Genomic DNA, 22,507 nt, shown 5'->3' with positions numbered 1-22,507 from the left:
AAAATACTACAAAATCCAAGGGCTACAGGCTCATTGTTCCTCTTGCACTGAAGCACACACCCACACTACGATCTTCCTGGATTTGGGATGGCAGGTCAGGGCAGTGAGCCTCGTTGCTGATGGACCCCTGAGCGACTGGCCAAGCGTTTGGGTTTTACTCCTTTGTCCGGTGGATTCCGAACTGACCGCTCCTCCCGGGGCCGGTCCCGTGTTTTACTGAAGTAATTTATAGCTGAGAAGTTACAATGACTTTTTTAATGCATAGTTGCCTTTCATTAAACTTTCTTTTGGTTTTTTTTTTTTTTTTGGTATGGTTTAACAGTGTTCTGGCTTTGCAGGCGGGCAGCAGCTGCTGCCCCAGGAGCTGTGGCCAATGAATGTACCTATTTGTTCTTCACTAAACTGTAACCAAGCACTACTCTGTTGAAATAAATAAAAAATTAAAAAAATAATAATTAAAAAAAGGATTTTCTGTGCTGGGATGGTTCCCAGGGTGCCCCAGCCAGCTCCAGGTGTGGCCCTGTGGTCCCCCTGTGCCCTGCCAGGACCTGGCACATCTGACTGCTTTGCTGCCACAGGGCTGGGAGCTCTGTGGGATGGGCTCTGAGGGCTGAGCTGGGGGTGGCACAGGGGGTTTATCCTCTGGTGTTTCTCTGGCTGCAGCCCTGAGGGATGCTCTGTCCCGAGGAAACGGCTGGAGCTGTGCCAGGCAGGGTCAGGCTGGATATCAGGGAAAGGCTCTTCCCCCAGAGGGTGCTGGGCACTGCCCAGGCTCCCCAGGGAATGGGCACGGCCCCGAGGCTGCCAGAGCTCCAGGAGCGTTTGGGCAGCGCTGCCAGGGATGCCCAGGCTGGGGTTGTTGGGGTGTCTGTGCAGGGCCAGGAGTTGGACTGAATGATCCTGGTGGGACCCTCCAGCTCAGGATATTCCATGGTTCTGTGTCTCCATCTTGAGAGGTACAATGTGCTCAAAGCAGCTCCCAGGGCTGGTCAGAGACACTTCTGGCCACGGGCTGTGCTTTGTCCTTTCCCAGGACTGGATCCCCAAAGCCCCAGCTCCAGACCTGGAGCTTCCCTTGTTCCTTTTCCAGGTTTATCCACACCCACACGGCCTCAAGCCAAACAGCAGCAGCTCTGCTGGAGCTGCCTCTCCCTGCTCTTCCCACATTTTAGGGTGGAAAGCAGAGGGGTTTCCACACAGATCCAGCCTCGGGGGGTCTGTTTTCCAGCAGCACTGCCCACGTCCAAGCCTATCCTTTGTCCCTGGTGCAGTGCTGGATGTTGGATGGTGCAGCTGGGGGCTGGCTGGAAGCAGGAACAGGGGATCTCACCCCTTATGGCTGTGGGGGATCCAGGGGCTGTGCCCACCCCAGGAGGGACCCCCTGCCCTTTCCCAGCAGCTCTGGCCCACTGCTTGTCCTTGGAGCAGCAGAATTCCCCTGCCTCCCTCGGTGCCATCTCCAAGGAGCAGCAGCCCCATGCCTGGCACTTCCTTTCCCATTTTAGCCCTGCCTCCAGGGAGCAGACCCCAAAAGGGGCCAAACCCACTTGCACAGGCTGGGAGGGGCAGAAAAGCCGGGAGCAGGCTGGGATTGGGGTCCTGGCAGCAGCTGCTGCCCCATGGACAGTCGGGTGCAGCTGAGGGTGGGTTCCACTTTTCCTGAGTGAGGAATGGCAGCCTCCAGGTGCCACATGGAAAGAGCTGGGGCTCCTCCAGCATGATCCTTCTTGGTGCATCTTCCCAGCCTTCAGTGGGTGCAAGGAGCACCAGGAACCGCCTGTTCCCACAAAACGTTTCCCAAAGAAGAGGAATTCACCTTGGGACAGCAGCAGCTCCTCCAATCCCTTGAAGTTGTTTTTTTATGCAGCAGGAAGTTGGTGTAGGCACACTGTGAGTGAGGGGCTGGTTGGAATCATGGAGCAGACAAGGAACTTCCCCCAAATTTATTCAATGGCACGGTTCTTGCCCTACCTCCAGCTTCCGAAGGCAAGGCCACGGGTCTGATCCATCCAAATAGCACAGCAATATTTCAAAGAGTTATTCCAAATGATCCTCCAATATATAAAATAAAATTTACATATAGTCCCCACTTTTATACAAAAAAAAAATAGCTTTTTTTTCTTTCCCTTGTACAAAATATCTCCTCAGCAGGTTACAGACAATCAGCTGGGAACAGGAGGCCCAGCAAGTGGTTTCCAGGGTTTAAGTCAGAGTGTGATGGAATGATGGTGTTTGTCCACAAGTCTCTCTTTCTCCACTGAATTCACCTCATGTTTTGTAAGATATTCCTAAAGTTTTCCAGTTCTTTCACGCTGGTTGAAACCCTGTGTGCAAGGGGAGCAAAAGGGAAACGTTACAGCAGCATCCATGTTGTGAATTATTCAAAATCTGGGAGAAAGGGGCTGTATCAAGCAAAGCTTCAAGCAGCTCTTGGGAAGAGAGGATTTGGAATTCCAGCTAAATTAGGTTGAGGTTACAAGCAGGCCGTTCACTAATTCCCCTGCCTCTTTTTAAAGCAAACACTGGGAATCACAGTGGAACAGGATGTTAAAGAACTCATCCTTGGAAAACCCTGTTTGCCAGAAACTCCTGGTCTCTCAACATCACAAACAGCTCATGTGTAACCAGAGTGTCCTGAAATCTCCTCCTCAAGGCCTCATTATCCTCCTTTTCTGCAAAAAACTCTTCATCCAGCTCTCCTCAAGGGGCTGGACTGTTAAATTCAATCATGGCAAACAGATCTAGGAATGAACTTGTGGAAGGGAACAACCTGCAGGAGGGGCCTAAGGAGAGCAGCCCATGCCTGGAACAAAGTGTTTCAAGGACAGAGTCACACAGTCCCTTAAAAATGATGAAATTCTTTTTATCTTAACACAAATACTTCCTTGATTTCCTTACAGGAACGTAGAGTATAAAGAATACTTCAAATTATCCCAACTCTTGCACTCCATATCAACACCACCTGATACCAGACTATGACAAGAGTCCCCACCAAAACTGCTGAGAGCTGACTGAAATTAGAGCTGAAAGTGGATGTCACACAGCAACTTGTGCAAAAGTAGAGGGCAAAGTCTCAAACTCACCTTCCAAAGGCATTAAATAAGGCCACAATTTCTTGTCTGGTCAGCTGGAATCCATAGGAAGGGCCGCTCTCGGGAATCTTTTCGATGAGGTTCTCTGAGAAGAGGATCTTCAGTGCTGTGCCCAAGCCCTGTGTCTGTGCAGGGATCAAACAGGATCATTGAACAGCACCTTCAAACCTCCCTCCACCTGGGCAACATCATCTTAACAGGGAAAGAGGATTTCACTTAACCCAGGCTCGGCACCCCCTCGCCTCTCTTGGGTCATCCCAGTTTCCACAGGCAGCTGCTTCCAGGCTGAGCAAGCTGGGATCAGCTGCTTCCTGCTGCCTGCACAGGTAGGGAATCCAGCAGCCCTGAGCTGTATCCAGGAGCTGATGGGTGTCCAAGGACCACATCCACACCAGTCCCAGCACCAGGTGCTCCCAGACACTGCTGACAAGCCTCACCTGCAACTTCCCCCACAGCCGGCACTTGAAGCAGCCAACACAGTCCATGATCTTGGAAATATTCTTGAAGTGCAGCCTAAATTCCTCCTGGGGGAAAAGAAATTCACATTGGTCATGGTTATGCACTAATTAGGGCTCCTTCCAGGTATTAATCCAAATTAATCCTGGAATTCAGTGGGGCTGAGGTAGGGAAAAGCCTCCTGCAGTGGGGTCCTTGGCAGAAATTACCTTTAGTTTAGCAGCTTCCTTTTTATTCCCTGCAAAGAAGGAGTTTTCATCGAAATGCAGCGGGAAAGACCTGGAAGGGAGTGAAGAGAGTTTGGTTTCTGCCCAGGTCGGTTGTATGGCTGCAGTCAGGGGTGGGGATAAACAGAGGTGGGAGGCACTGGACATCTCCAGACATGTTCTAATCTTACATCCAACCCCAAGGACTGGAATAAGATGATTTAAGGTCCCTTCCAACCCAAACCACTCCAGGATTCTATTATCTCATTCAACTGAGCTGGCATCTCACCTTGGAGACATTTTTAGCCCTTGCTCGATGGTTTTCAAGCAATTTCAGTGTTTTCTGACAGACAGAAGCACAGGAGGGTGACAAGATAAATCAAACACTGATCACTTTCAGAGATATCCTTTTCTGTCTGGTTCCAGTATCTTCCATTCCTTTTACTCCAAACTCCATCCAACAGCCCAAACCTCTGTTACCAAGATATTTAGGATGTTTTTCTAGTCACAAACACGAAGGCAGGCCTGGTATCCCACAGATGAGTCACACAGGTAGCCAATTTTAGGGCTGACACGTAGGCAGTTATTAAATTCAATTCTGCTAAACCCAAAAGGCAGCCAAGGCTATTAAACTGTGGGACTAATTACCCAAATTCTGCAATTTGCATACAGATATTAATATGCTCCCAGCAAAACTTCACTACTGGTACTATGTCATTGCAAGGGGGCTGCACTGGATGACCTTAAAAAGGTCTTTTGCAACCCAAACCATTCCATGTTTCTATGATTCTACTGCACAAATCACTCCAGGAAGGAACCCAGAACCTGCCTTTCTAGGAGCTTTACGTGACAGGTTAAGCACACTCAGGGATGTTGCCAGAGCCACTGTCCCCAGGTACTGAGTGCAATTACTTGGCCAGGTGGAGGATTTCCAGCAGCAGGTGTTTTGTTTCTGCATCCTGGCTTTTATTCCCGGTGTACAGCTGGAAATCCGGGCGCTCAAAGAAGGGCAGCACTTTGGAGAGGGCCCTCAGCTCTATCAGGTACAGAAAATAGAGGTTCTTGAGTCTTCTGGGCCCTTCCCCTCTGGTGAGGACTTCATCAAACCTCTGCTGGAACTCTGTGACGTTGGGGCCCCATTTCTTCTCTGACCACGTATCTGAGACAGAAAAAAACCCCAAAGACATGAGGTGGAGGGCTTTAGCTCTGCTTCATCTCCTCCCTCCGGGGAAATGGTGAAATGTGATTCCAGCCAGGGAGATCCCAGCTTTTCCAAGTCACTGACCCAAAACCACAGAATCATTAAGGTTGGAAAAGACCTCCAAGATCATTGAGTCCAACCTTTGACTGAGTCCAACCTTTGAGTGCCACATCCAGCCTGGAGGTTGCTTGAACCTCCAGGGACGGTGATTCCACCACTTCCCTGGGAAGCCTCTTCCAGTGAAGAAATTTTGCCTCAAAATTGTTCAAGGGAGGCATGATTTTAACTCAGTTCAACCCCCAGCAAACACAAAACTCCTGCAGACTTTTCTCAGGTGGTTCCTGAGTCTTCCTAAGGAACAGGGACACCTTAAGAGAATTCCTGGTGATACAGAAAAGCAAGAGCAGAGGAGACTGGCCTCTGTTTTCCATTTTCAAGCCCACAAAGGATATTTCTGTTGCTCATCCTACCATGTATTTAAGATTATTATATAAAATACGTAGTGGAAGATGTAAAAGTCAGACCAAGGTGATGCTGCAGCCCCAACTCATCTCTTGCCTCTGTTGTTTCCCACATTATCCCATCTCCCAACTCCAACATGGCCTAACTCACATCGAGGTGAGGCCCACGTGAGCTGTGGAGACTTAAATACAATTATTTGGTTAAATCTAATTGACTTGCCCAAATTCCCACAGCTATCAGCTTGATTTTCAAGCCCAGGGTGGAAATTGGGATTTCTGAAACAGCTACTTATGGATCAAAGCATGGGAAGGAAATGGAAGTGGAAATGGAAGTGGAAATGGCTGCTGGAAGTGGATCAATGGTCTTGGGAAAGCCCAGCCAAGCATTTCCCAGTACAGGTGAGGTTATTGCTGAAGTGACCATCATAAAACCAGGCTGGGAAGGGACAGCCTCGATCCACAGTTAGAAACCCACTCCAAAATAACCCTGAAGGAAGAACAGAGGGAATATGTGCTGGAAGTCCTGGTACAGAGCACAGCCCAGCCCCTGCCAGACCTGGAGGCATGTGGCAACTGCACCCCTAATCCTGTTACACCAGCTGGGTGCTGGGAAGAGCACAAATAGGCCTGAATCCTGCTGGAACAGGCTCCAACCAGCATTTAGCAGAGCCATGGAAGTGTCAGCTTTGGGGTGAGGCAGGGAAGCTGGGGCAGGAAGCAGGATTTACCTTGCAGGAGGTACCTGGCACTCAGGTGGATGTTGATGCTGGCGTGGAGACCAGAGATGAGCCTGTAGAAAGCTCTTTTCTCCACACAGACCCCTGCAAAGAAAAGGGCAATTTAAGACACTGAAAGCACCCACTGGATTTTCAATTCTCCTGGCAGTGAGGCAGGAATCTAATCCCACTGAGTGTGGCCACTAATCCCACCCACTCCCTGGCCATTTTGTGTCCATCCCAGGAAGAGCAGCCACGTTCAGACCAAGGATTACCTTTGAGCCACTTGTAAAACATCTGCCCTGGAAAGAAAGGAAAACACATCACTGAGGGTACAGCCCAAGCCTGATGCCCTGAATTCACCTCCCAGGCCGGCCCCAGAGGACCCCCTGCCCACTCCAGTTTGCAGAAATTGGGAAAGGAGCATTAAAAGAGCATGAAGAGAATTCTCCTGCCCACCCTTGTGACTGATGCTTCTCTAACACAGCATGGCAGCAGCTCAAAACAGCACGTGGGCTTTCCCCAAGGGGCTGGGGGGGAGGCAGAACAGCACAGTGTTGGGAAAAACAAGGGTCAGGGATTGCTTTCCTCTTCTGGGCAGAGTGGGGAGAGGGATATTTTTATAAAACAAACAAACAAACCAACCAAAAAACCACAGAGTGCAGCCAAGCGTGTAGAATCCCACAAGTCAGGGTTTCACTATCCCTGCTCTGTGCTTGGAAGAGATCTGGAGATCAGGATTTGGGGATGGTTTGGACACAAAAAGATGCTGTGGGGAATGGAGAACTCCAGGAAACAGCCCTTCCCAAGGCCTGAGGGAGTTGGGCACCCAGCTCCTACAGCTTCAGAGGCTGTTGGGATTATGAGTCTGTTCAAAGCTTTCTCAGCAAGAAGCGCTGAAAATAACCCAGGACAATTCCTGCTCCCAAAGGCTTCCCACAGTCCAGTGACTGCCTTTGAACAGGACTTGTGCTCTTAAAAAAATGCTGGTGGACTTTTTAAGCCCTTCACAGGAGGATGGGATGGGAAACTCACAGGGGTCTCTGCACAGGGCCCGTTTTGTTCAAGTGACCAGGGACAGAACCGAGAGAATGGCTGGAGCTGTGTCAGGGAAGGTTTAGGTTGGATATCAGGAAAGGTTCTTCCCCCAGAGGCTGCTGGGCACTGCCCAGGCTCCCCAGGGAATGGGCATGGCCCCGAGGCTGCCAGAGCTCCAGGAGCATTGGGACAGCACTGCCAGGGATGCCCAGGGTGGGGTTGTTGGGGTGTGTGTGCAGGGCCAGGGGTTGGACTCCATGATCCTTGTGATCCCACTCAGGATATTCTATGATTCCATGACTCTAATTTCTGGTTTGCCTGATTAATAATTTTGCCAACCAGGTGCATTATCTAATGGCACAGCTTGTGACAGCAGGATAAAGACAGCCCATTTGTTTCTGTTATCGGTAAAAACAAACAGTGCCACTCACCTCCATCATCTCCTGGTGGAAAAAAAGCACAAATGGTGGAGGGAGAGAGAGAAAAACAGGATCAAAAATTTACACAGAACCAAAATTAAGCTCCAAAGCACAAGCACTGCTCTGTTCATCTGCTCTGACAGCCTCCAGGGAGGTTTGGAAATGTTCTGAACACAGAAAACTCCGAGTGCAGCAGTGAAGACACTGGATGAGCAATGGTGCTGAGTAGCCTGACCAATGCAGGAGGGATCAATATTTGCAAAGGAAGTTAAACTTGATATTGGAGAGGAGAGGAGAGGAGAGGAGAGGAGAGGAGAGGAGAGGAGAGGAGAGGAGAGGAGAGGAGAGGAGAGGAGAGGAGAGGAGAGGAGAGGAGAGGAGAGGAGAGGAGAGGAGAGGAGAGGAGAGGAGAGGAGAGGAGAGGAGAGGAGAGGAGAGGAGAGGAGAGGAGAGGAGAGGAGAGGAGAGGAGAGGAGAGGAGAGGAGAGGAGAGGAGAGGAGAGGAGAGGAGAGGAGAGGAGAGGAGAGGAGAGGAGAGGAGAGGAGAGGAGAGGAGAGGAGAGGAGAGGAGAGGAGAGGAGAGGAGAGGAGAGGAGAGGAGAGGAGAGGAGAGGAGAGGAGAGCCACTCCTTCGCACCAGGGTCAAAGGAGGGGGGTAAACACCTCCATAATTTAGGGGAAAATGAGGAGATCATGGCAGAGGGTACTGCTGGAGGTTGATGATGTTTTCATGTTTCCAAACCCCTTCCCTACTTTCATTTACACTGCCTGGCCTTGGCTCTAGGGCAGAGCTTCTCCTCCTGGGTGGTTTCCATGGAGGATCCCAGCCAGGTTCTCATTTCAGTCTGTCACAGATGCTTTGGCACTGCCAAGTACAGACACCAGGGACCCAGCGAGAGCTCAGGGGTCAGCCCTGCTCACAGTCCCTCCCAAACTCACTTTTTTTCCAGGACTGGAAGACCAGACATTCTTTTTCCACAGTGGATGCTAGAAAAACCCACTTCCAGGTGCCATGAAATTCTACACTTGGTCAAGAGCTGCAGGATATTTCTCATCCAGCAGAAGAAGGAGCCCAGAGAACATTTACTGTTCCTGGAGCTGGGATCAGTTCACTACTAACCCACTTAGTGAGATAAATAAATGACTCACCTCTGCCAGATGCCAAAGGTCTTTTTACATTCTGAGGCCTAGGAGGGGAAAAAATATCATATAAATGAGATATGTAAATAAGTTACTGTCTCCTTGTGTGCACCAACAGAGCAGAGCAGAAGTAGTTACTTCTGCAGTCAAACAGCCTGAGGGGATCTAAAAACCCCTTCTGTGCTTTAGCTTGACTCAGGAAGGGAAAAGATAGAGCAAAATGTGAGTTTCTGTGGGGTTTTGGTGATGTTTTCTTCTTTTTTTAGAAAAACAGGCAGGAAAACTCAAGTGTCTTCCTTTGGGACAGCCACATGATTTGTCCCTGGTGGATCCCACTCTGGCACAGGCACAGGAGCAAAGACAGGAGGATGAGGATTCATTTCTGCCCCTCTGCAGAAATCAGCACCCTCAGGCTTGTGGAACTTGTCCCCCAAAGCACCTACTTGAAGCAGTTTTCTTCATAAATACTGTTCCAAATTTTCCAGGCATCCGGCCCCTTGTAGCCAGTGTAACGTTCTGGATTCAGGAGTAAATCCACATACTCAGCATCAGGAGAATGGATGTCTGTGAAGCAAAGTGCTGGGTCAGTGACAAGGATTTTCTGAGGGAAAATGACATTTCCCAAGGCTGATCCAGCCCCCTCTTCCCCACCTTGCTAAACACAGCAAGGTCCTGAGCAGCAAGGAAGCTTTATCAGAAATATGTGGGTATTATTTTCAAAACACGGAGGTCAGGAGAGTGGAAAAGAGCAGAAATGCTATTTATGATCCAGGTTTGCTGAAATATTACACCTTGGCCTGGAAATTGGGGCTGTTCAGTCTGGAGAAGAGGAGGTTGTGTAGAGACCTCACAGCAACATTCCAGGATCCGAAGAGACAACAGGGAGGCCAGAGAGGAGCTCTACCTCAGGAACTGTAGGGACAGGAGAAGGGGGGGATGGCTTCCCACTGACAGAGGAGAAATTTAGGTTGGATATTGGGAAGGAATTGTTCCCAATGAGGGTGGGGAGGCACAGGGTGCCCAGAGAAGCTGTGGCTGCCCCTGGATCCCTGCAAGTGTCCAAGGCCAGGCTGGACACTGGGGCTTGGAGCCACCTGGGACAGTGGAAGGTGACCCTGCCCATGGCAGGGGGTGGAATGGGATGGGATTTAAGGTCCCTTCCAACCCAAACCATTCCATGATTTTAAGTTCTGCAGAAGTGCTTAAATGCCTTTCCCAGCCTTGCCAGCTCCCCAGGTGCCCGTACCATCAGCCTCACAGAAGCTGTCCGAGGAGTCGTCGTGCTGTGTCCACTGCAGCACTGCCTGCCGGGTTTCTGTGCTGCAAAAACCGTGGGGAAAGAGTCTCAGAGAGAGCACTGATCCCAGCTTTCCTTCAAGACAAGGAAGGATTGTGGAAAAAGAAGTCAAACCTCAAAGAGTCATCAACAGCTCCGAGTCTCTTGGCCTCTTCACATTCTTCAGCGAGGTTATTGGCTTCTTCTGAGTACTGGGTTGGAAAGCAAAGGGGTGGGGAGGGATGAGGATTAAAAAGGAAATTTTTTTTTTTGCCGTTTCAATTCTGCCTTTAATGCACTATCCAGGTTAAGCCCCAGAAACCCTTTCATGATTCACCCCACCCTGTGTTTCCACAGGATGTCTGCAGATACCCAAAGGCTTATGCAATGCTGACGAGTCTTGCAGGGACTCGGGGCAGCCTCTGGCACTACCGCAGGAGCTTTTTGTGCCTGGTGACACCTGCTCTTGGAGAGATGTCAGGAATACCTGGTTCCAGGACAGCCACCTCAGAGGCTCTGTGGCATCCCAAGCACTTGAAGAGGGTAAAAATTTAGGCCCAAAGAGAATTCTGACAAATATTGACCCTTGGTCAAATCCTTAGGGCAGTTTTGGACCTCTCATGACATGAAAGACACTGAGGGGCTGGAGATTTTCCAGGAAAGGGAATGGAGCTGGGGAAGGGGCTGGAGCACCAGGAACAGCTGAGGGAGCTGGGAAAGGGGCTCAGGCTGGAGCAAAGGAGGCTCAGGGGGGACCTTGTGGCTCTGCACAAGTCCCTGACAGGAGGGGGCAGCCAGGGGAGGTTGGGCTCTGCTCGCAGGGAACAGGGACAGGACAAGGGGAAATGGCCACAAGTTGTACCAGGGGAGGAGGTTTAGGTTGAATATTAGGGAAAATTTCTTCATGGAAAGGGCTGTCAGGCATTGAACAGGCTGCCCAGGGCAGTGGGGGAGTCCCCATCCCTGGAAGTGATCAAAAAACATGTGGTTGTGGCACTTGAGGACAAGGGTTAGTGATGAACATGGGGGTGCTGGGGTGAGAGCTGGACTCGATGACCTTAAAGATCTTTTCCAACCTCGCCCGTTCTATGGCACAAAATAAACCTCATCCTTTTGTGCTCAGACACACCCACCTTGTAACTTCCAGATCTGATTCCATCAGGGACTTCATCCTGAAAGACAGAACAAAGCACATCCCACATGTGGGGCTGACAGGATCTTTCAGCCCCATCTTTGGGAAAGATTTGGGATGTTACCACAGCTGCTGGAGGTGAGAAGGTGATCAAAGCATTGGGCCCAGCTTACAACACATGCAACTCCTCACTCCTCCCCAGAGCAAGGAAAAGCAATATTCCTAGTGGTTTATGTTGATTTTTCAGCAAGATTCCTCTTCTCCAAAGGTCTGCAGCCTTCCAGGCTGCTACATCAGGCTCTGCTTTGCTTATCCAAGCAGGAAGTTGGGAAAGCCAGTACAGACCCCAGAGGAGCTGGAGCTGCCTCTGGTCAGTCCAGGTCTGGCATCACCTTCCTGGCAGGAGCCCAGGTGCCTCCTCAGATGTTGCATCTACCAGCCCCTGATACATGACATTCCAAACTTCCCTCTGACCATTCCATCATGGAATACCAGCCCTGCCAGCCCCACACAACCAGACCCTAAATTCCCCCCAACTTCCATTTTCTCCAGGAGCAGGAGGACAATAAAACCACTTCTACACTGCAGGAGCAAGTACTATGATGGCAAGGAGTACAGAAGAGAAAAATTAAGCAATAGGAGTTGTTTTTATTGATTTCAGGATGAAATGGACCCAAATCAAAATAATTAAGAACAGGAGGGACAGTCAGTTGTTAGAACAACTTTCAGCTAAAACTTCGGTCATTGTAACAAAGCTCCATCACAATAATCATAATCAGTACCAAAAATAGAGTTTTTAAGGGGAAAAAAAAGAATTTAAACAACATTTAGGGTTATTTTGAGGTGAAAAAAAAAAAAATCATCATTCCATTTTAGAACCCAAGAGTGAGAGAGTAAGACAGCCTGTGGTGGCTGTCAACACCAAAACATGAAATGTCCCCAAAGGAACCACCAGCCACCAAGTTGTGACTGCCTCACCTTCTCACCCCTTTCTTTTTGGGCAGACATCTGCAGTCAGGATGTTTTCTTACAGCTGAGGAAACAAACCCCTTTTGTCCAGCATACAGGGACAAGAGTGCCCTGGGAGATAGGATGCTGAAAGAGCCATTTCTTCTAAAAGAAGAGGGCTGGAAAGCTCTTAGTCAAATTCATCAGCCAAAACTAAAACATGGTGCAGCCCCATGGGGCAACAGGGTAAAATTCTGTCAATCAACACAAAAACAATAATAGAATTGCCCTAAAAATTCTTACAAATGGAAAAAATAAAAGAGGGACCAGGAGAAGTTTTTGGCTGTTTGCAGAGGGTCGGCTTTAAAATCCCAGCCTCTTTTGAAACTTTCAGAATTTAGTATTTTGGCCTTTCTTATGGCCACCAGTGTTGCTGCACCCATGAGAGCTCCATCAGAGCCAGAATTTTGCTATAATTAAAATAACAAGATTCAGTCACTTGTCTGTTGTTTCCTTTTGGTCTGCAAAAGTTAAATAGAAACAAAGAGATGGAAAAGAATGGATTTGGTACTTACAGAGGGGCAGGGCTGTACAGCACAGTCTCTCATTCCACAGTGACTGCTGTCATCCCAAAAAGGACAAGGTTTCTGTAGGTTTACCTGCAAATAACACATCACCCTATGAAATAACACATCTCCTCCATGCAGCCAAGCCAACTTCCCACTCCCCAGTTCTCCAACACAAATCCATGTTCTGCACTTGCTTGTTCCCACACCAACAACTCCTTGGTGACCCAGATTGATACCATCACTCATATCCTTGTTATCAGTACAGGTTATGCTTTTAATCCCTGCTTGGATCTTTCCTCTGCTGCTTTCCCACATGCACTTTTTCATAATTCCAAAATGTTCTGAGGGCCAGAGCTCCAAGGCTCTGGAGCCAGGCTGGGAGAGCTGGGGGTGTTCACCTGGAGAAGGATCCAGGGAGAGCTCAGAGCCCCTTGCAGGACCTAAAGGGGCTCCAGGAGAGCTGCAGAGGGACTGGGGACAAGGGATGGAGGGACAGGACACAGGGAATGGCTTCCCAGTGCCAGAGGGCAGGGATGGATGGGAGATTGGGAAGAGATTCTGCCCTGTGAGGGTGGGCAGGCCCTGGCACAGGGTGCCCAGAGCAGCTGTGGCTGCCCCTGGATCCCTGGCAGTGTCCAAGGCCAGGCTGGATGGGGCTTGGAGCAGCCTGGGCTAGTGGAAGGTGTCCCTGGCCATGGCAGGGGTGAAATGGGATGGGCTTTAAGGTCCCTTCCAACCCAAACCATTCTGGGATTCCAGGATTCTAGGCTTCTTTCAGAGCAATCTCAGTATCTCTGTTACAAATCCCCACCCTGCAAGGGGAAAGGATGTGACCTTCTTTAACAAATCCCAGTCTTTCTCTTCTGTGAGTTGGTATCAAGTATCATTCTTCCAAAACAATTAACATTTAACAGGATTTGGTGGGTTTGGAAGGGAGGGGGACAATGGGAATCTGACTGAATGGGAGCAGAATGCAGCTCATGGAATCTAATCCATGCAATGTCTGGCAGCAACAGCCATCAATGAACCTGAGTGTGGGGTAACTAATCCAGGTTTTCCCTGGCAGTGGGGAGTCACCATGAATCCTCTCATTATGAATCACTGGTCATCAACATCTTTAAAGCACAGCTCACCAAAGGAAGTCCTTTCATTAATGTGTTGCTTAAGAGGGAAAAAATGGATAAGAAAATATCTTTAAAATCCTCCTCAAGGTACATTGCATCTTATTAAGATTCTTCTCATAACAGAAGGGTCCAGCTTGCTGACTGCAGCCTTAAAAGATCAGGGTTAAAATGCAGGTGTCTGATTTTTAAAAGATCAGCAAAAAAAAAAGAGAGCAGCACACAAATAACTACAATTCTTGTACGAGAAAATTACCTTGTAGTATCTAAAATAGTCACTTTCCAGGAGTTCATTCAGTCTAGGAAAAAGTTTGTAGTTGTTGAAGGCATCAATGGTTTCTACATCACAGGTGCAGTCATCTAAATAACCAGTAACCTGGAGGAGAAAAAAACAATAAAATCAAAATCAAAACCATCCAAAATAATAAATCAAATATAAACAACCTGGCCAGAACTTTTTAACACTTCAGACAATAAAAGAATTCCTCATTTTCTTTCCTTTTACCAGCAAGTCAAGTTAAGTTTAAGCAGAATGGATATGGCTGCTGTGACAGCTGTGAGCCACAGGCTGCCAGCTCAGGTTCCCTTCTGGATGAGCCTCAGGAGGCCATTCCTGTAGGATAACACAGAGCTGAGGGCTGGAGTTTGCATAAGGGACCAGTTAGGCAACAATGACACCAATGACAGCCCTCAAAGAAAGTCCTTCTTGTTAATCAGATGTGCTGCAGCCACTGATTTGATTTAATCAGAACCACAGCAAATGGAGCAGCTCTCCTGTGAGGAAAGGCTGGGAGAGTTGGGATTGTTCAGCCTGGAAAAGACAAGGCTCCAGACTGACCTAACTGCAGCCTCTCAGTACCTGAAGGAGCTGACAGGAAAGATGGAGAGAGAGGATTTACAGGGGATGGAGGGACAGGACACAGGGAATGGCTTCCCAGTGCCAGAGGGCAGGGATAGATGGGATATTGGGAACTGGGAATTCTTCCCTGTGAGGGTGGGGAGGCCCTGGCACAGGGTGCCCAGAGAAGCTGTGGCTGCCCCTGGATCCCTGGAAGTGTCCAAGGCCAGGTTGGATGGGGCTTGGAGCCACCTGGGCTAGTGGAAGGTGGCCCATGGCAGGGATGGAATGGGATGAGCATTAAGGTCCCTTCCAACCCAGAGCATTCCATGATTCTGTGATTAACTGCAACAGTCCCTCTCCTCGCCTCAGAGAGCCTTTTGGCAAGAAAACATCTGCTCTGAATCTGACAGATCCTTCTTGCATCATCCTGAACAACTCAACAGGCTTTGTGCAAGCCCTGAAGAAAAAAAAAAACAAACAAAGAAGTAGTGCAAATTCAGCTGTGGTTTCCTGACACATCCATTACTGGCTGAGACAAAGTTGCTCAACACAGAAGTAGTTTTGCTTCCCCCACGCCCCCAGTGAGTCCTTGGGGAAATCACAGAATCCTGGAATCATTTAGGTTGGAAAAGATCACCAAGTTCAACCATTCCCCCAGCACTGACCAGGTGACCTCAGGTGCCACATCCACAGAGCTTTTAAATCTCTCCACAACTGATGAATCCACCACTACCCTGGGCAGCTGTGCCAGGGCTGGACAACCCTTTCCATGAAGGAATTTTCCCAATATCCAACCTAAACCTCTCCTGATGCAACTTGAGGCCATTTCCCCTTGTCCTGTCCTTTGTTCCCTGGGAGCAGAGCCAGACTTCCCCCTGATTGCACCCAGGGACTTGTGCAGAGCCACAGGGTCCCCCCTGAGCCTCCTTTTCTCCAGGCTGAGCCCCTTTCCCAGCTCCCTCAGCTGCTCCTCATAATTCAGCAAGAGCTACACAACAACTTAAATAAAACCATTATATTTACCACCATGGAAATGGAGCTGAGAGGAGGATGGCAGAAATGGAGCACAGAGTCACATGAAATGGGGAGGTGGGGGAAAAAATAGCCAGAATTCCCTACCCCACTGGAACAACTCTGTTTTGTTGAGGCAGCATCATTTGGAGGCTCACTCATATTTTAAGTGTTTACACTGCAGCTCAGTGTGTCACCCTCACACATTTACTGAATTCTGTCCTGCATTTTGCATGGTAATGAAGATAAACAGTGATTTAAGCTTTCCACTAACCTGAATCACCCCTGTAAAAATAAACAGTAGCAATTTGCTAATCCAGTTACCCAATTTAAAGCTGTTTCAAAATTATATATATATTAAAAAAACACATCAAAACAACAAACCGCAGCAAACCACCAACCAACCACATTTTTATTTCCTGGAATCTTGGCATCCATCAAGGCAGGAAGCTTAAAGGTTGGGTCTAAAAGTGGCCTATAAAAAGATTTGGGGATAATCTTCAGCTGCTCTCTGTAGCCACGCTTGACAAAGATGTCTCTCAAAAGGAATGACATCCCTGTAAGTGGGAACATTGGAGCTCCCACCAACCCCCCACTGGAAGCACCATTTGGGCCAGGCCTGTTTTTGTTACGTCTGGTGACCAATTCAAGCCAGAACCAACCTCATCCTGACTATAATCCAGAGTGAAGCACTGCAGATGATCCCAAAATCCTTAGGACTGGATGGGGGTCATGCTTTGGAGCTCTCCAAATACCAGTTTATTGGTGGGATCAGCCTTAAGTCACCCTGAACACACCTGTGGGGGCAATGGGCAAAGGCAAAGTGCTGGGAAAACTCCAGCTCTGCTCAATCCTTCTTCCTCCAAGGATTTCAGTCAGACTGGGCAGAAATGGGTAATTTCCCCAACCTGTGTGTGTCCAACCTACCCAAGTTCACAGCCAAAGGAGCACAGAAGAGAAGCAGCACCAAGACCATCCAGAGCCAAGGCTCCTCAGAGCCCTGGTGAAAGCCCCAGTGATGCCACCACCAAACAGCTTTAAGCTGAGCCACTTTAAGACTCAGGGAAGTGGCAGGGTCAGATCATTTGGCAGGACTTGGTCTTCATTTCAGAGGTTCCCTCTTGCCCCATGACCACCCCAGAACCCGTTTTTCAGTGCTGGATGCAACCAGACTCACTTGGTTTGGGACTTCAACTCCTGCTGCCAGAGCAGTTGAGCTTCAACACGTGTCAAACGTGCTCTCCAGCGGGTGGTGCCTCAAAACACTTCCTCCCACCCCACAAACAAAACATTCCCCTACATCTTCAGCCTGTGACAATGAGAACAGTTGTTTGAGATAAACCGTGGATGGATCCAGTCCCAAACACGTGCCAGGTGCTTGCCGGCACCGTGAATCACCGAGCAGAGCGCCGGTAATGGGTTTTGCTCCACCCGCCTGGGTGTGAGAACCTGGCGGCAGGGCTGGGCTTTCCCACTGGGAAGAGATGCAACGGAGCCGCCGGGACAGACGCGGCAGGAGCGGCTCCGGGTGCTGAGTAAGCTCCAAGGACGACGTGCTCGCAATCCCGAACTCCAACGGACCCACCTGGTGGGCGTAACACGGCTGGGAACACCAACACGGGGACTCTGTAATCCCCGAGTTTGGCTCTGCTTCAACCTCCTTCACCTCCATCCCAGCCTCCTGTCAGGCTGCTCTTCCCATCTCCTTCTGCTCCCTTGAACGTTGCAGAAACATTCCCTAAGCAGTGGATTTCAGGCTTTCTTCTTGCTTTGTCCCACACCACAGCCAGGCAGGAAAGAAGGAAAACTTCTTCCTTCATCTCCCACTACAGCTACAACAGGGCACAGGGAAGGGAATGCCACAGAGGCTGAGGAGTTTGGTTTAGCCTGTACCAATTTCCCTGGCACTGTCTGTTCTTCTGGACAAGCCACAGCAATCCCAGGCTGATGGGGAGCAGATGCTTCCCCTGCTCCCTCAGCAGAAGTTTCCTGGCAGTCACCCTGCACAAAGGAGTTGGATTTGATGATCCTTGTGTGTCCCTTCCAACTCAGTATATTCTATGATTCTATGAAATTATTTCTCTTTCATCCTTGCCAGTGTACTTGGAGCAAGTTGCTGGCAGCCAGCTGAGGACAGTCATTCCTGCACCTGTCCTGGAAGCAGTACCTGCCATTCCAGGTGCTTGATCCCCATCTTTTGCCCAGAAAACAAGGACTAGGTTTTCCAGAACTCACACAAAAACAAATCTCACATGGGAGCCTCAGGATGGGGTCAAACCACAGGGGCTGAAGGGCTGTCACAGCATCCCAGAATGGTTTGGGCTGGAAGGGATCTTAAAGACCATTGAGTTCCACCCCCTGCCATGGCCATCTTCCACTCGCCCAGGTGGCTCCAAGCCCTGTTCAACCTTGCCTTGGACACTTCCAGGGATCCAGGGGCAGCCACAGCTTCTCTGGGCACCCTGTGCCAGGGCCTGCCCACCCTCACAGGGAAGAATTCCCAGTTCCCTATATCCCATCTAACCCTGCTCTCTGGCCATGGGAAGCCATTCCCCTTGTCCTGGCACTCCATCCCTTGTAAATCCTCTCTCTCCATCTTTCCTGTCGGCTCCCTTCAGGTACTGGAAGGTCACAATCAGGCCACCCTGAAGCCTTGTCTTTTCCAGGCTGAACAATCCCAACTCTCCCAGCCTTTCCTCATAGGAGAGCTGCTCCATCCCTCTGATCACCTTGGTGGCCTCCTCTGCGCTTGCTCCAACAGCTCCATGTCCCTTCTGCTCTGGAAGGACCACAGAGCAGGACACAGTATTCCAGGTGGGATCTCACCAGAGATCTCCCAGATCTCTCAGCAGAGCAGAGAGGCAGAGTGTACCTCCAAATACCTGCTTCTCTCTGCCTGGAAACTCCTCCTGAAGCTACCCCAGAGAAACTGGGAACTGTACTAGGAATGAATTCCTGCCCTGGAGGCTGCTGAGTGAACACCAATTCAACAGGAACACAAGGACAGCTTGAAAGGCTGTCCAGGCACCAAGGAGGAAACTCTCAATGCCCAGACTCACCCCTAATGACAGCATCCTGCCCACAGAAACATTCCCAAAGGGAACCAGCCCTCTGCCAGACCGGAAACCTCATCAAAATCCCCGTCTGCCAAACACCTGCAGCACAACCTTAATGCAGCTGCCTCAGCCTGTAAACAGCAAGTGAACAATAATTACCAGGAATATACAGAAGATATCCATGGCTGACTAAAGCTGTGATGCAAACAGGAATATCTCGAGGAGGGGATGAGCTGCCTGTAAAGTTTGAGGGAATTTTGATATTGGAATGTTAATCAGAGCTTGGAAAGCAGAAAACAGTATCAGAAACTCAAGTGTTTTTAGGAACAGATGGATGTTTCTAATAAAAATTTCATGACTGGTTGGTCTCTAAGGAAGGGAGATAAAATAACAGCGACAAAAAGCAGGTGAGGCATTGCCCTGGGTGCAGACAGACAGGAGTGCAACACCCATTCCAGAATCGTGGCCTGCTGAAGTCAGCACTTGGAATATTGCTGGAGCAGCACTCCCAAAAGTGGCCCTTGTCAACTGTCCCAGCACAGGCTGGCAGACAAGTCAGAGCTCTTCCAGTCACCCACACTGGGGCTTCTTCAGCTGAGAAGCTCATGAGACAGCATGAGATGGTTCACAGGAGGAAACCAAAAGCTGTACCAGGCCTTCAAGGATCTAAACAAAGGAGGGCAAACCAGATCATTTAAGGCTTGCCCTATATTTTCTTTGGTGGCAAATAAAAACCACCAGACCAGCTCTGCACAAGAGGATCAACAGATTATTTTTAACCAAAAGATGAGCCCTCGGGTGTGATTTAAAAGGTTTGGTGGTTAGAAAGACTGAGAAATGCTGCCCTACATGACACCCTTTCCTAAAGGTAATAAAAAATCTTGACCTAAACATTTGTAGGGGAAACCAAGCTGCTCCACAGAGTGAAAAGTGTGTTGCAACAACCCAACAGTGCACAAAGCACCACGCAGTTCCTCCAGCCCAAGGAAAAGAGCCTGCCAGCCACTGCCATGCCAGAATGCCAGTTCAGTTAGTGGTTACGGCTCCTTATCCCATTCCACACTCCTGACTCAACGTTCAATCCTTATGAGACAAACTTCTCTGCTTACAGGAAGCTGCAAGGAAAATCCCTGCAGAGATCCAGAATCCTAATGCATGTTTTTCAACTCTTTATCAGCAGAGCTTTTATTTACCATTTCCACAGGAAACTGAAAGTGTCAAGAGCCACCCCAGAAGGAAAAGCCAAAGCCAAGAGTGTAATTCCCTTTGTCTTCCTTCTCCACTCTCAATTGCTGACCCACATTTAAACACTAGAAATTTAATACAGCAAGAGTAGCCTTTATAAAAGCTTCCTTTTCTTCCAAAGGCAACGAAATAAAGCACTAAACACATTGTGACATCTTCCCTCCTTGATCTTGCAAACGTACTTATCACAGAGATGATTCAAGTTGGAAGGGACCTTAAGGACCATCTGATTCTACCCCCTCCAAGGGCAGGGACACCTTCCACTATCCCAGGTTGCTCCAAGCACTGTCCAGCCTGGCCTGGGACACTTCCAGGGATGGGGCAGCCACTCTGCTTGTGCAAAGTGATGACAGAAGGAACTGCAGAGTGATCTCTCCCTGAATGCAGCTACTTGGTTGACTGTACCCCATTCTCTGATTATTGTGTACCTCAACAGAAGCTGCACCAGGTTCACTGGGCCAGGTGGAGACACACCTGGCACACAACAAGGGGAATAAACCCTGGAAGAGCTCTAAGGAGCAGAGCAGCCCAGCTCACACCTGGGCATGGCAGGGTGGCAGGAGCCTGCTGCAGCCACACTCTCCCCTGGACAGTGGAGCTGGGAGAACAGCAAGGCAGGAGAGGGGATGGATGAAGCAGCTCCCAGGCATTATAGTAATGACATCCCTGAAACATCCCAGGAGAGGCACCTGGGTGGTTGGGGAATAAGTGCTCAACAAGTCAGAGCACTCCCCTTTTCCGATGGGAGCAGGGAGAGAATACAGTTAAGATGGCATGGAAGAGAATCACAGAATCATGGAATGGTTTGGGTTAGAAAGGACTTTAAAACTCATTCAGTTCCACCCCCTGCCATGGGCAGGGACACCTTCCAGTAGCCCAGGTTGTTCCAAGCCCCATCCAGCCTGGCCTTGGACACTGCCAGGGATCCAGGGGCAGCCACAGCTTCTCTGGGCACCCTGTGCCAGGTCCTACCCACCCTCACAGGGAAGAATTCCTTCCCAATATCCCACCTGACCATGCCCTCTGCACTGGAAAGCCATTCCCTGCGTCCTGTCGCTCCATACCCTTGTCCCAGGTCCCTCTCCAGCTCTCTTGGAGCCCCTTTAGGCCCTGGAAGGGACTGTAAGTTCTCCCCGGAGCCTCGTCTCCTCAAAGCTGAACATCCCCAGCTCTCTCACCCTTTCCGCACAGGAAATCTCCTGCAGCCCCTCGGAGCATCTCCCTACCCTCCTCCGGACTCCCCCCAGCACCTCCACGTCCTTCCTGTGCTGACCACCCCAGACCCGGACGCTGAACTCCACCAGGCGCATCAATCCCCCTCTCCTCCCGACACCTCCCACCCCCCTTCCCGCTGGCACCGAGCCCCGCTGCCCATCCCGCCTCCTCCCCGTCCCCGGGCAGTGCCCACCTGGCAGAAGCAGCGTCGCTCGGCGCCGCGGGGCAGCGCGGCCGGCAGCGCCAGCAGCACCAGCAGGAGGATCCCGGCCGCCATCTCTGCGCTCGGGCCCGGAGCAGCGCGGGCTGCAGGGGCCGCCCCGCTCGCACCGCCCCGCTCGGGGCGCGGCCGCCGCCGGCTACGCGCGGCCCCTCACGGACCGGGGCACGGCGGGCGGCGGCCCGGGGACAGCGCTGAGTCACCCAGCGGGCCCTGAGGGACACGGGGGACAGCGCGGCGCTTCGTGGCAGCGCTGAGTCACCCAGCGGCCCCTGAGGGACACGGGGGACACCACGGCGCTTCCTGGCAGCGCTCAGTCACCCAGCGGCCCCTGAGGGACACGGGGGACAGCGCCGCGCTCAGTCACCCAGCGGCCCCTGAGGGACACGGGGGACACCGCGGCGCTTGCCGGCAGCGCTCAGTCACCCAGCGGCCCCTCACGGACCGGGACACCGCGGCGCTTCGTGGCAGCGCTCAGTCACCCAGCGGCCCCTGAGGGACACGGGGGACAGCGCGGCGCTTCCTGGCAGCGCTCAGTCACCCAGCGGCCCCTGAGGGACACGGGGGACACCGCGGCGCTCGCCGGCAGCACGCAGTCACCCAGGGGCACCTGAGGGACACGGGGGACACCGCGGCGCTTGCCGGCCGCGCTCAGTCACCATGGGGCCCCTCACGGACCGGGACACCGCGGCGCTTCCTGGCAGCGCTCAGTCACCCAGCGGCCCCTGAGGGACACGGGGGACACCGCGGCGCTCGCCGGCAGCGCTCAGTCACCATGGGGCCCCTGACGGACCGGGACACCGCGGCGCTTGCCGGCCGCGCTCAGTCACCATGGGGCCCCTGACGGACCGGGACACCGCGGCGCTCGCCGGCCGCGCTCAGTCACCCAGCGGCCCCTGAGGGACGCGGGGCTCTCGCTGCTGCCGGCCGCGGGGCGCTCCCCTGGCTCCAAACGGGAGGGCTCCGGGTGCAGCCGCCAGCCTGCGCTCAGCCCCAAGGGTGTGTGACAGATCAAGATGAGGCAGAAAGAAACGGGTTCGGCTCGGTCGAAAGAGTAAAAGGCGTGCGAGGTCCCAAGAATGCTGGGGAGTGTTTTGTCTCCACGAGGAAGTTACACTAGCACCACCCACAAAGGGAGAGGGGA

At 51.1% G+C, this 22,507-nt stretch overlaps 1 protein-coding gene across 1 annotated transcript; it reads right to left on the bottom strand.

Annotated features, from left to right (window-relative positions):
- Positions 1 to 1,928: 1,928 nt before the first annotated feature.
- Positions 1,929 to 21,467, bottom strand: ERO1A (endoplasmic reticulum oxidoreductase 1 alpha). The gene is made up of 16 exons (XM_069018630.1): positions 21,337 to 21,467; positions 14,032 to 14,151; positions 12,661 to 12,744; positions 11,139 to 11,177; positions 10,141 to 10,217; positions 9,976 to 10,049; positions 9,173 to 9,293; positions 8,739 to 8,776; positions 7,602 to 7,613; positions 6,408 to 6,434; positions 6,145 to 6,237; positions 4,667 to 4,913; positions 3,758 to 3,827; positions 3,530 to 3,616; positions 3,084 to 3,217; positions 1,929 to 2,324 (listed from the first exon to the last, which is right to left on the bottom strand). The coding sequence occupies exons 1-16, from the start codon at positions 21,418 to 21,420 to the stop codon at positions 2,264 to 2,266; spliced, it is 1,368 nt and encodes a 455-aa protein (XP_068874731.1). The 5' UTR covers positions 21,421 to 21,467; the 3' UTR covers positions 1,929 to 2,263.
- Positions 21,468 to 22,507: the final 1,040 nt, after the last annotated feature.

Source organism: Aphelocoma coerulescens, chromosome 5 (genome assembly GCF_041296385.1).
Source record: "Aphelocoma coerulescens isolate FSJ_1873_10779 chromosome 5, UR_Acoe_1.0, whole genome shotgun sequence".
Lineage (NCBI taxonomy): Eukaryota > Metazoa > Chordata > Aves > Passeriformes > Corvidae > Aphelocoma > Aphelocoma coerulescens.
This window is presented reverse-complemented; position numbering and strand designations above follow the sequence as displayed.